Source organism: Squalius cephalus (assembly GCF_949319135.1).
Source record: "Squalius cephalus genome assembly, chromosome: 4".
Taxonomy (NCBI): domain Eukaryota; kingdom Metazoa; phylum Chordata; class Actinopteri; order Cypriniformes; family Leuciscidae; genus Squalius; species Squalius cephalus.
In genome coordinates, this window is record NC_137125.1 from 21,906,166 (window position 1) to 21,921,035 (window position 14,870).

The following is a 14,870-nucleotide window of genomic DNA, read 5'->3' on the forward strand; positions in this document are numbered from 1 at the left end:
CCAGAGAGAACTTCGGCTGGATGGCGGGCGGAGGCCTTGGTGCACTGTGGGTCTGTTGAGTTGCAGTTTTATTGTGGAATTGAGCACGAGTGAAACCTTACAGTGTGTGGTGGAAATGTGAGTGTGGGAATTATTTCTGCTGTTCACTCGCGATCACAGCTGTCCATTCCTCTCTCTGCCTGAGCTCAATGAAGAACCTGCTAATGCTGTGAGTTACACGTGTCTATTCCTCCCTCTGTCTGAGTCCAGTGAAGAACCTGTTAATGCTGTGAGTTACCCGTATTCATTTCTCTCTCTGCCTGAGCTCAATGAAGAACCTGCTAATGCTGGACGAGTCTGCTAATGCTGTGCCGAGAAACGCGAAGAGAACGCTGAAGAAGAGAACGCGGAAGCTGTGAATTATGTTCATTCCTCTCTCTGTCTGAAGGTGCTGAGAAACGCGAAGAGAACGCTGAAGAAGAGAATGCGGAAGCTGTGAATTATGTTCATTCCTCTCTCTGTCTGAAGGTGCTGAGAAACGCGAAGAGAACGCTGAAGAAGAGAATGCGGAAGCTGTGAATTATGTTCATTCCTCTCTCTGTCTGAAGGTGCTGAGAAACGCGAAGAGAACGCTGAAGAAGAGAATGCGGAAGCTGTGAATTATGTTCATTCCTCTCTCTGTCTGAAGGTGCTGAGAAACGCGAAGAGAACGCTGAAGAAGAGAATGCGGAAGCTGTGAATTATGTTCATTCCTCTCTCTGTCTGAAGGTGCTGAGAAACGCGAAGAGAACGCTGAAGAAGAGAATGCGGAAGCTGTGAATTGTTCATTCCTCTCTCTGTCTGAAGGTGCTGAGATACATGAAGAGAACTTGAACTGAAGAGACTTTTAATATTGCTTTTATTATTTAATAAAGAGTATATTTATTTTGAATGCTGTGTCTGCCATTTCCTTTGCGTCCACGGCCGGCTCCTCAGGGGCGGCACGCAAGCGAAGGGGTGGGCGGCCCGCTGGCGCTCCACCCCGACCTGTGACATAATAATAGTAGAATATAATAATAATAGAAAAATGTACCATTCAGAAACGTTTTGTAAGAGCCGTGTTTGCGGAGGTTCTGCTTGACTCTCTTTATTGCTGCTTTCTGGGTCTGATTCTGGCTCAAACTGATACGGCAGTATTGACACCATTATTTACATTTGACCGGTGCACATGCAACTTTCGCCCGTAAAGGTAATGGGCGTGAAGTTTCCGCACAACGTGCACAGTTTAGCCAATTACAACACACCGGCCCAACTAACCAATCTGAGCCCATTGCCTGTTTCTGAGGGAGTGGTTTCATAGAATCAGGAAGTCAACTGGTCGTTCAAATGACAGAGGAGAAAACGGCTTACAATAAAGGTGAAATTTATGAAAAATAAGGCTTTAAAAAAAACAACCCCGAAGACATGTTATATTGCACCCCATAAACACAATCATGCAACGAAAAAAAGCAGTAAACCACCCCTTTAATATAGAACAGTGATTAAACTGACTTGGAACTACCTCTGCATTAAACTGTTTTATTGCACACCTTCCAGCCAATCAGAATAGAGTATTTAGACAGGTCATGGTATAAATTAATATAATCCAATAAGTATAAATTATTTTTTATATATTTTCTAAAAGTTATCTATAATAGCCGTACAAGTTTGAAAAATAAATGAATAAATAATATGATTTCAGATTTGTAAAGATTGTGTAATAAGAAGGACAGGGTAAAAAATATTGATTTCTCGATTTTATTCGATTCTTAGTTGTAGCACACATCCCATCCAATAAACCATTGCGGTTTAAATCTTTGTGCTTTGTTACTATTGATATGAAACAATCTCAGATTTCAAATGACGTCCATTTTCTTACGAAATTCAAAAACATAATTACCATTTTGGCATTGTGGCGAGATCGCTCTGGCGCAGCTCAGCTCAAGAGAAGCAGCAGCATGATCTACTCTTCCGCCTTAATAATACCAGTTACAGCGCGAAATAAACATGAATGAGCATCTGAAAGTGTACTAAAAGATAGAGTACAACTTATCGAAATCCGTATCATGTCACATGGAATCGCTCAATCAGTGTTTCAACCGTGGAAAGACGTCAGTAAATCAGCTTGTAAACAATGCCATGTAATGTCACATTTACCTCAGAAAAACCATATCCAGTGAGAGTAGCCTTAGAGTACATCTTAGTGTGAAAGGCCCCAGGTGGCGTAGTCGAGCACCCTAGAGTCAATACCTTTGTCATATGACACCCGTAGGTCACATATATTTTCTAAAAGTTATCTATAATAGTCCTACAAGTTTGAAAAATAAATGAATAAGTAATATGATTTCAGATTTGTAAAGACTTCAGAAAGTGTAATAAGTAGGACTGGGTAAAAAATATAGATTTCTCGATTTTACTCGATTCTCATTTTTACGAACCGATATCGACTCTTAAATCCCAAGAATCGATTAGTCATCCTGTTTCCAGTTGATGAATGACTGGAACGTTGTAGCGCACATCCCATCCAATAAATTGCAATAATCTTTGTGCTTTGTTACTATTGATATGAAACAAAGTCTCAGATTTCAAATTACGTCCATTTTCTTATGGAATTCAAAAACATAGTTTTGGCGCTGTGGCGTGAGATTGCTCTGGCGCAGCTCAGCTCAAGAGAAGCAGCAGCATGAAACATGAGTGAGCATCTGAAAGTGTGTTAAAAGATAGAGTACAACTTATCGAAATCCGTATCATGTCACATGGAATCGCTCAATAACTGTTTCAACCGTGGAAAGACGTCAGTAAATCAGCTTGTAAAAAATGCCATGTAACGTCACATTTATCTCAGAAAAACCATATCCAGTGACCATAAACTTGTTAGTCAGCTAGAAAAATTAACTCTAGAGAGAAGTATTTAGCTAAATATATGCACCATATTACATATTCATTATAATTTTTTATCATTTTTAATGTTCTTCAATATTTAATGCATGTTTGAATAAATCTGGCAGGTTTTTATGACGGCCACCATTTAAATGTTTATTTTTCATATAACTTTATTATTATAAAAATAAATAAGTGTAATTTAAGTGTTTTACAAATCAGTTAACCTTCAATATTATAGTAGGTTAATGAAGCCTATAGGCTACAACTGACCATAGTTTACAGCATTATTTGAGAGATTTGTTTTCCTTGAGAAAATTTGCCATGTACCTGATATCCAAAATAATCAATATTGAATCGAATCGAATCGAAATCGAATCGAATTACAAGCTTGTGAATCGAAGTTGAATCGAATTGTGAAATTTGTGTCAATACCCAGCCCTAATAATAAGGCTCTGCACTGCACTGAACATCCCCCTTTACACAGTGGAAGAATATGTACTTAGATTGTTTTAAAAGCTAAAAATGTATCACATAATAGACAGGATTTATGCATTTTGTTTGTTCTTTGTGTCATGTATGACTATTGTGCATCTAACACAATACTTTATCTTGTAAATGTGCTGTCCTAATTATAAATAAAAAATTATGCCACCACATAATCAGTTATTTTGATTGATAAGCATGATATTATGAGTGTTGCAAAGCATTCTTGGGGAAATATTCTTGACAATATAAGGAAAATAAAATGCCACAATGTCTCTTGCAAGATGAAGAGGTACAGATCAAGGATCAGTAAAAATAAAACTATACTTAAAAAAAATATTATTTAACATTATTGGATTTACTGCTTTAATAAAACACTTTTGAGTCACATGTGATATACAAACAGTAGGTCCCATCTGTCTCATTGCTGAAACTATTTATACAAAGTTACATGTATAGACATCTCAGACTTTTATACATTTAATCTATTGCAAACTTAAAACACACATTAGTCCTCATTAATATTGCTTAATCATGTTAATGATTCTAAATAATTTCCATCTTAAATCATACGCTGAATGTTCAGTTTTATTGGACTCACATTCTGCAACGCTCCTGTTATCTTAAGGGAAACAGTAAGAAACCACTGAAAGTGTTGTGGTTATTGTAGCTATCATATATCCTCGTGCCAGACCAAAGTCTCACATAGACAACATCTCCAACCTCCAGGAACAACACAACTCCATTTGAAGAGTTTAACCAATGCTGAGGCTGATAAGCGTATGCAATAACCACACGCTCTCCATTCTTAACAATGGATGCAGTTGCTGTAGTTCCACCGCTACCAAATAAAGAGATTCTGAACATGTACACTCCTTTCAGTGGGGCTGTGAAAACACCTAAATCAAATAACAAGAGAAACAGAATCAGATGTTTCCTGTATGATCACTTAATTACCAAACACATTGTGTAATAGTTTGAAAGACAGCAGATAATTTAATTCTCTTATATACATTACACAACTGCAGAGAGGTCTGAATGGAGCAGAAGAGTTTTCATTACTATAAACTGAGTTTTATGACTCATTTAATTTATCATTACCTGTAATTGGGTTGTAGGCGTTCCCTATGTTTGTGAAGACGTTCCTGTAGGTTAGTGTGATTTCAGTGGTAAAAGGACCAATATCTCCTCTGCCAGATTGCATCAGTGAAGCTGAAAAGGCTATTTCTCTGTCTGTTGTTGAAAAACATAAGAAATATTGTGATATATTACTCTATTACACTGAGAATGTTTACACTGGATTTAACATCATTAAAGCAAACTTTCACCTCTATTTTCCTTTCTCAACTCCACTTGACCCAGAGTAAGATTTGATATTTCTGTGAAGGAATAATGATTATGTTAAATTACATTTATACTGTTTATTGTAATAGATAACACAATTTACACAGTATAAATTCAATTTTATACTAACATTTAAACATATGCAACACTATGCAGTGTATTTAATTGATGTTTTACTTGGAGGATCATTGATAAAAGAGTGAATGTTTTGTTGAGGTACCATCATTTTTCTTGTTCAGCTCTTCCAGGATAAACGTCTGTTGCGTCTCTAAAGCTCTTATGTTCGCTTTCTGCTCTGTAACTGTGGCGGTCAGTTCTCTGTTGATGGTTTTCTGCTCTGTAACTGTGGCGGTCAGTTCTCTGTTGATGGTTTTCTGCTCTGTAACTGTGGCAGTCAGTTCTCTAATGTTCACTTTCTGCTCTGTAACGGTGGCGGTCAGTTCTCTAATGTTCACTTTCTGCTCTGTAACTGTGGTGGTCAGTTCTCTGATGTTCACTTTCTGCTCTGTAACGGTGGCGGTCAGTTCTCTGATGTTCACTTTCTGCTCTGTAACGGTGGCGGTCAGTTCTCTCAGCGCTGCATGGATGTCAGTGAAGAACAGATGGTAGTTTTGTTTGCTGTCAGTTGAAGCTTCATCTCTCAAAGTGTCTGTTTGAGGTGGATTCTGTCTTCCGTCCTCAGATCTGAGCTGTTGACTGATCTCATTCTCATTGAGTCCTCCATCTACCTGATGCTGTACGACACACACAAAGGTTTCCAACAGCAGCAGTAAACATACTAAACCCTTCATTCTTCACTGATGTTTGTTTCCAGCTCTTGCTCTGTCATCCTCACAGTCTCTCATGTTCCTTTTATAGTGTCCTGATTTACTGTCTTTTGTACATGATTTACATTGCTTCAGATAAAAAAGTAGTTCAAGTTAATGTTAAAGGAATGTTCCGGGTTCAGTAGATGTTTATCTCTATTCACAACATTTGTGACACTGATCACAACAGAAAATAACTTTGACTCAAAAATGTCTTTGTTCTTTTAGTATTTTGTAGATAGATAGATTAACATCTCACACTTTAATTGTATTTATTAGCACCTAACATAAAAAAGGCTGTGTGACTATGGAATAATTACCTCAAAATAAATGTCCATATGCAAGTTTGAGTGACTTTATTTGAATCAGCTATTGTCACGTGCCAGTGATTATCTCGACCTCTGAAATATTTCTGACCTTTGATATAGATGATCACGTGACTCTCTGGTATCCATGTGCATACCTTACAACAGTTACCAGGTTTACCAGCTTTATGTTATGACAAAAAGAGGAAACATTGGATATAAATGTACACAGACAAAATTAGGAAGTGATGTTCACATAGATAATGTTTAAGCCTTGTGGCTATACTATTGAAACAGTGTTTAATTTAATCTTGGCCCATTTACATCGATTGTATGTGCCTAAAACATTTTTTAACTAAAGGACGAGTTGACAGTTATTTCTGTTGTGATTGATATCATGCCACAAATGTTGCTGATGGAGTTCACAAAATTCATTTAAATGTTTTAAAACCATTAAATGTAATTATTAACCTGATTTACAACTGTAAATCATGTAAAAGAATGCCCTAGATTTTAGGATAGTGGGTTATGCACTAATGAGAACATTGACATTGACTTGTTTTATAGTACCATAATGTGAGCTGTTTTTATCTTTGTTAATTATTACTTACTCATAGGTTCTGTCAGAGTGCAACCAATTTCACTTTTACACATTTTGCTGATGCTTTAATCCAAATTCATTTATATGCACATTGTTGCACAGCTTTACAGAACACAGAGAAGAAAATCTAAAGAAGAGAAAATACATTTTCTCTACATAAGTTTAAAACATGAACAGCCAAATGGAAAAGTGCCAAGGGAACTCCTTAAGATAGTTACGAAATTAATCATTTTGCAATTTTCCATCTTGAGTTGTTTTTGTCAGCATTAGCTATGTAAATAAATGTGTGCACGTATCTGTCACGGTTGTTGAATGCATTGTTTCCTTCTTGCCTCGTGTCGTTGTTGTTTATGTGTGAGTGGGCGTTGTCCCGCTCACGTGTCTGTCAGCGCTCCAGCTGATCATCATCATCATCAATCACTGTTCACAGCTGCTATTCATTCCATTCCCTATATATACTCACACCATTCTCTGTTCCAGTGTCGGATTGTTTGTTGAGGTCCTGTGTTTGCCGTGTCTGTGTTTCCCGTGGAGTTGCCGTGTCTTTGTTCGCCTGCCGTGTCTTCCTGCCGTTTCTGTTCTTTGTCATTGGACTCACCGCACTCCAGCACCGGGATCGGGATTCATCACCGTCACAGCACCAGCGCACCCCAGACCATCAAGTCCCTGCACGAGCCTGAGTCGCCGCCCTCCGTTGTTCTGAACTGTTTGTCTGACCCTTTTGAGCTTAATAAACACTTTTGAGAACCTGCAACTGTTTCCAGTTTTGTCCGATCATGACAGTATCATTTGGTGAAAGTGCATTGGTGCAGTAATTTTTGTAAAGTTTTCTGTTTTGGTTCATATTCAGAGTAATCTATCTAAAAGTACACTGTATGTGATACTACTGTTTGTATGTGCACATCGATTTCCTATTCGTATTATACCCTTTGTTTGCCATTACTGTGTATTTAGATTCTAGTCATTTGGTGCAAAATCACTAAGTGGTTTATTGTGTTTTTCTTACAAATGGATTTACCAGTATTGACAGTAACATAATTTCACTGATCCATTTTAGTCTGAAGGAGATAACTGATAACATGTAAAACAGAAATGCACAGAAAAAAAATAAATCTATAGTCTTTTTTGCCTTCAATGACATCTAAGGGTACTTTCACACTGGGCTCGTTTGCTGCGTTTCGAGCCCGAGTGTGATTGTTCCCGGCGCCCCTTGCAACGTTGGTCTGGTTTCACACTCAACTTAATTCTATCAAACCCTGGTGCGTTTGTGTGCATCTTACGTTGTGTTAATAGATTTCACGACATACGTCCTCCCCTAATGTGTCTGCCTACTTAGCAAATGGTACAGACATGTATTTCGAGCTAGCTATCACAAAAATAGACTGGTCTCGGAGGTTTTGCTAACTTTGTAACCTGTTGGAAGCGAACCACGATAACCATCAGCACGAAGTTATATTACCTTTGGCAGATTTTGACATTGGTTTAACAAAATCTATTTCAATGACTGCAGCACTGCGTTGGTTACTACACTAACCATCATGTTAACGAGTAACAGTATTTGATTTGGCACAATTTATTCATATAGAACATTATGCAAGCTTACCTGATCGTATGGTCCAGTGCAGTACGTTGATCTACCACCCGCTGATCTCCCGGACAACCAAAAATCGATGGATTTTCAATCATATTTCCCGGTCAACTATATGTCGATGACTTTTCAACAACAGGTCGTTTCCTGGTCAACTCTAAATTAATGACTTTTCTACACATTGGCAATCGTCCGGTAAACCAAAAGGGTTCTCAAGTTTTATCAAAAGCTTGGAGTGAGATCACATGCGGTTAGGGGAGGAGCCCTAATGGAGCCTAATGGAATAAGTGTTTGTTGCACATTTTGATGCCTTGATAACTGGGGTAGGGGGACATCTTTGAAAAATACAAATGCAATGGCAATTATTAATGTATGCTTTGACAGGATATAAAATATCTTCGGATCTTCGGGTGAATTGGTGCAATTTGTTTCTCCCACCTCCGCTCACGGACAAATTGTTTCACCGCGCCCCGCCTCTGCTCCCCTCGCCTCATTGGCCGGCCGACGAATTGTTTCAGAGGCGCTCGTTGCTACCATTGGCCGAGGCCTGGGCACCCGCGCAGCCGTAGCCTCGGACGTCATTCACTCTTGTCAGAATCACAAATTACCCCGAAATAACACTCCCTTGCTGTTTTACTTGATTTAACACAACATTAAACACAAAAGTTTTTTTAAAAACGCCACAATTTTCTGTACACTGATTTTTTTTTGCCTCTTTGCATTTTTTTGTTGAGCACGTAAGTTAGCATATTTTCCCTATCTCATGTTTTGTCTGTATTGTCTGTATTTAAAATAAGCATATAATACGCATTTTATCAATGTGTACTGCATGCAGAAGAGGCGGGAGGGAAAAAAGTGCAGTTCATAAACTTGCGATGACGTTTGGCCGCCTAAAACTAAAAAAAATTATTCGGTATAAAATGTAGTTTCATTCATGATTTTTATCGACACCCAGTAAATCCACTTCTTTTTTTAAAAATATAATGCATGCAGAATTCTTCTGATGAGCATTCGTTTGACTCTTTACTCACTTTATGTCAGTTTTATGATCCGAATAATTAACAACTATGAAAAAAGAAAACGAAATTCGTTAAAAATAATAAAAAATATATAACTAAAAAGAAAAAAATTTGCACTAATAATACCGATTGATGTAGATAATGTACATTTTTCCATGAATATTTATTTTGTGCATGGGGTTTTCAGTGAATTGTTTGTCATAAGATCATTGCTTTACTGTTGGAAATGAAAAGCACACCCAATCTGCGTGTGGAGGCTGGAGAGCTGATGTTTAGGCCTTCTAAGCGGGCAGCCACTGTGGAGAAAGTTCACCTTTCTCAAGTGGCTAAAGGGGTGCCCTTTGTCCCAAAGTACCTTGAGGCTGTGCCGGGGGAGGCCAAGGTCAGGGTCATCCAAGGTGGAGGGAATCCATTTGATGACCTGCTGGTGGCAAGTCAAAGTGCCATCCAGTTTGGTCAATACAGAGGGAAACCCTTCAAATGGATGCTAGTGAATGACCTTGGCTACTCCCTCATGGTCCTGTCTGGGCATCAGCGGGAGCGCGAGGCTGGCAGATTGGACAGAAGTGCCCTCATGGCTAACAAGGATGCCTTTCTCCAATATGCCTGCACATTTGAGATGGTTTCAGAAGCCATCAAGGTGCGCAGGCAGAGAGAGGGCATGTTACCTGGGTGTGAGGGTGACTGTCTGGTGGGCTTTGGGGTCCACAAGAAGAGCACCTACAAGGAGCTCTATGAGGCTAAGGACAGGGAGAAGAAAAGGTAATATGTGCTTCTGCTTGCTTGTTAATTGTATTGCTGTTTTGTATTTATTTTACTCTTATCATGTAAACTATTGTGTTTCTGATGTAGCTATGTGGAGTTCATCCGGCACCAGTACAGGCAGCAAGATGGATACCTTGAGAAAATACATTTTGCTGAGGGACCAGCAGAGGAAAAAAAAGTCATCTTCTACATCCCAGCCTGCTGTCCCAAATCCTTTGCGTTTGGCTTCTCCTCCTCTCACCCAAAGCTCCCATTCCCAGCCAGCCACAGCACACGGTGAGTTTTTAGATCTATAAGTGGTGTAATTCTATGCACGTTCAAATGGAATTATGAATAACATTGCAATTTTTCTGCCCTCCGAGCCAACGGATGAAGAACTGCTGTCTTCAGCCATGGAGGTGGAGCCACAGGGTGATTGTTTTGTTTTCTTTTGTGTGTAAAAAAAAAAAACATACTCACCTGATCATATGTGATCACTTATACATTTACTAACATCATATAGCATTGTTATGTAACCACAAATGTATTCAAATTATTAAATCATTAGTACTAATTGCAAAATTAAAATAATGTGTTCTTCGCAGTACTCATAATCATAAAAAAATAAAGTCAAATGTCAAAATATATTTGCCATTTAATGAGTGCAAAGTACAACAAAAGCTACTGCACTAACTGTAGCAGGATATACAGTGATAAGAGTAATATCAGAACCATGAATACATTTTAAAAGATACAATCACACAGTTATGACAAATGGATGACATAACAAGAACAGTCATATCATAAAACACAGATGCATGAATACATGTCATAAGAAACATTTGTTTAAAGTATAGTTAATCTGTATGAAAACCATACTTGCATATAACAATCAATCACACAGTTATGACTAATGGATGATCAGAAAAAAACACAGATGCATGAATTAATTTGATAAGAAACATGTTTAGATCACTGAGATAATAATAATATAACTTTTGTCAATGATAATTAGTCTTGAACTTGACTTGAAATCGTTTAGAGTAAAACTCTAACAGTAGGCTATGAGATTACATCACCCAGTTTGAATATATTAGCTGATTGGGTAACACTTTTTTTTACGGTGTCCTTGTTACATATGTTACATGTACTTACCGTAGTAATAACAGTAAATTATGCATAATTACATGCAACTAACCCTCAACCAAATCCTAATCCTACCCTAACCCTATAGTAAGTACAGGTAGTTGCTTAATATTACTCAGTACTGAAATATATAATTACACTGTAACAATGACACCTTAAAGGGAACATATCATGCTAAATCCACTTTTTTAGCCCTTAAATGCATTTTGTTGTATATTTGTTTAGAAGTACAGAAAAGTTGAAATTATTCTCTTCAGGTGCTTCGTTGATATCTTTATATTCTGTTTTGGTCATATTTTTCAACCTGTTCCGATTTTTCTGTTCTCTATGACGTTTTTTGAACTATTACGTCACAGTATTTGCAGCGGAACTGCCAAATAAGGACATCGACTTCCGGCCCAACACTTCGAGCAATCCGCCATTTTTATTTCTCACTGCAATTTTGTAGTCCAAGCTAAAGGATGCAGAAGTTACGAGAGGGTAAATTAAAATGTTCGGTTGTTGGATGTAGTAACCCACACGCTTCATTACACTGTCTAATGTAGATGAACTGCTGCGCTTGTGACAGGGCGCATGTTTAACTGAAAGAACGAGCAGAGAGAGAGACCCGGTCGTGCGCACTCTCTCTCTTCGGAGTGTAAACAAGACTTCACTGTCTCCAAACTAGACGCTGTCTTGCTCTCTCTCCCTCGCACATATTAATCAAAATAAATCGACACGGTGGTAAAAGGTCGGAAGACCAAAGTTTCATGTGTAAATACAGTAACACACCATTGCGATACATTCATATGAAGACGTTGTTCTGCAGGTTCGTCGTCTTCATTTTCATCTCACTCCGGCTCCGACTCTGGCTCGAACATGCAAGGCTGGCTGGACAAGTCTTCCGTTGTTGACATTTTGTTAATAAGGTGTGAATAAAAAGTTTCTGTGCCGCTAGATAATCGTATCTCTGCTATCAAACTACAAAAATGGCCGAACGGGGTGGAGTTGAACCGAGTGTCACCTCTGCAACCTGGAGAGGGGGCGGGGTATGAAGTGTCTCAATTGTATTTAAAGAGACCGCACCAAAACGAGTTGCTCTCAGACGCACATCAGAAAAGGGGTAGAAAAGGGGCCTGTGGAGCTATAATAATGAGGAATTCAGACCCAAGCATTGCAGTTCTGCTTTATATAGACTACAAATGTATGATTTATATGTAAAAAGGAACGATTTAAAAGCATGATATGTCTCCTTTAAAATAAAGTGTAACCGCTGATTGTTATTAATCACAACTTCAAAGATGACAATGACAGTCTGCAGTCTGACCATTTACATTCTTGAGAAGGATTAGCTAAACAATCTTGTATCTTTGGTTTAAGTATAGCTCATCTGTATCAAAACCCTGCATTATGTCCAAAGGCCTGAAATCTGCAGTATCGGCCAGACTGATCATTTCATACTCTTTAGTTTGATGTACAACATAGGCATAGAAATGTTCATCAAAGTACTTCACTGTAAGAATTCTTACAAACATCAGGATAGACATGTCATCAGTCTGAGGTATGATGTGAATAATTTCTCCCAAATAAAGGCTCTCCTTTGTTATCTGCTTTAAAGGCACACTATGTAGCTAACCTCTGAAGATGTCTACTAGTCCATCAACAAGAACGATACTTACTCGAGTCTGACTCCTTGCTCGGTCAGTCTGCCGTTTCCTCTTTCTTTCGTCCTCCGACAAAGCTTTCCTAGCTTTGTGTGCAGTGCCGTAAAGCAATTCGTTACATCGCGAGACCTGATATCACGCGATACTTCCTGACGCTGAGGCCCGCCGGCCCAAAGTTGCAAGTGTGGTTTTTCGTCTCACAGGCGCTTGGGGGGATGCGAGACGACCACCATTCAACCCGAAAAAAGTCATATAACTATTCCAATGACTCCGAAGCTGTTCGGTTAAGGTAAAAAAGTTACTTAGTGCACCTTTAAGAGGCATTACAGAGCCAGTTCTGTAAGTTTGGCTGAACACACTAACAGCATGGGTGACATAGACAGTGCTGTTCAAAGTATATTCAAAGTCTTTGGCTTATTTCAGATTTTCGAGCACAACATCTGCTTTCTTCAAAGAGCCAATAGTAACAGGATATGAGTCTGTAACAATAATTTTCTCAGAAAAAGGGTCACCTAACTTGAAGCTATACATTTGCTGAACCTGATGTTTATAACTCAGTGTTTTAGAAACATTTTTAAAGTTTCCAACGATATTAGCATGTCTTTTTAATGGTTTATGCTTCGCTTCGAATCTCATACACCACAATTGAGATATAGGTCCGAACATAACCATCATTCGCGGATAGTATGTCATAAAATTATGTTTGGGTATCAAGTTTTGGTCATAGAGCTTCTTGAATAGTGTGTGATGCTCAATAATGAGCTGTTTAAGAAAAACAGCAAGTCCATATGTAACAACAGGTGCAAATACAATGCTACATATCTCTCTTAACAAAATGAATAAGTGCCAATGTTCACTTCCTACACTAGCAAGATCACCAACCAAAAAGGGTAATACCTGTAAAAGGCACCACATTTGCGATGCCGTCTGTTTTATTGCATTGTCAGAGGTTCTTAGATTAAGTATAACACTGGGCTCATTTTTTTCATTCCCATACCCATAGTCAAAACTGGAAATTCTATGATTCAACAGTTCTGAAGAAAATAACCTTTCTTCATAAATGAAGTGGCGTAACATTAGTCTGATTTCCAAAGGCGCTACACCCTCAAGGATATCATGCATAATGTCAACGCATGTGTTCTCAGTGACATGGAAATAGTGCAGCTTGTTTAAACATGAGTCCTCTTTAAGTTGCAGATGGATCATTACGTAGCACATGCTGCTCATAGTTTTCTCTTGTGTGCTTTTCTACTTTATCTTCGTCGAAAACAGTCTGCGCAGTCGTTTTGTCAATCAGGCAGAAGTGACAAAACTTGTTGGCTGAAAAGCTTTCCAAATAACCACAGAGGGAATGGATAGCTAAATTGTCAGAAGTCAAAACACAGATTGTTCCATATAGTTGATGTCTTTGTCCTTGCATGTCTACTTCTACACCCGACCTTTCAAGCAGTCTAACTTCCTCTAGCAGTGGTTCCAAAATTTTACCAAATCCATATACCTCTCTGTCCATAGAATTAAACAAAAGACATTAGTGAATATTTGAAAGTGAAGAACTATATTGCGGTGGCAGATTTTTAAAACTAAAATACACAGCTCCCATTTTATGGATTTTAGTTTTGGAGACTAAAGGGTTAGTTGTTTCCAGGTCATCAAAATACAACTGTATTTGGAGTGCTTGAGGACATGTTCCAAACAATGGGTGAGATGTAAAATGAGTCCCATCACAATAATTGTGCATTCGGTTTGCTTCTTACCCTGAAGGTAAACTTTTTGCATCTGGTCATTACTGAACGGAAATTTAATAGTCTCAATTACTGACACATATTTACACGTATCTGCTGCCAAATCTTGTTTTAATTGTCCCTGTTTTCTTGCTGTGTCTGTCCTATGACCAATAAAGATTTCCTTCGGCTTCACAAGATCAAATTTCTCTTCAAAGTATTTATTCATTTTGTAAGGTGTGTCTACATCTTTAAACATTAGTTTAGCAGCTTCAAACTTGCCCATTAATGAAGGGACAGACTCACTGCCAAGTGGTACCTGCAGATTATTCAACAATGTAGTTGTTGACTGTTATTAAGATTATCAACAGTCCTCTCTAGCACCTCTTGCGTACAAGAGATAGTTTTTGCTACATCCATTGAAGTTGTATTTGATGAACAGTATATCTTTGCCACAAAAGAGGCAACAGTTTCACTAGGAATGGCAGTATGAACTGGAACACAGTCTGATGTTTCCACAGTACTAGATGTCTCATATGCATCTGATAAACTGTGGTCATTAGGTTGAAATGTCACATTGTCCATGAATG

The 14,870-nt window shown here is 38.3% G+C and overlaps 1 protein-coding gene across 1 annotated transcript; it reads right to left on the reverse strand.

Annotated features, from left to right (window-relative positions):
• Nucleotides 1-3,717: 3,717 nt before the first annotated feature.
• Nucleotides 3,718-5,534, reverse strand: LOC307157213 (uncharacterized protein). Its single transcript, XM_079869060.1, has 4 exons — nucleotides 4,928-5,534; nucleotides 4,692-4,742; nucleotides 4,465-4,596; nucleotides 3,718-4,262 (listed from the first exon to the last, which is right to left on the reverse strand). Exons 1-4 carry the CDS (start codon nucleotides 5,496-5,498, stop codon nucleotides 3,982-3,984), a joined length of 1,035 nt encoding a protein of 344 aa, XP_079725186.1. The 5' UTR covers nucleotides 5,499-5,534; the 3' UTR covers nucleotides 3,718-3,981.
• Between the last annotated feature and the right edge of the window lie 9,336 nt (nucleotides 5,535-14,870).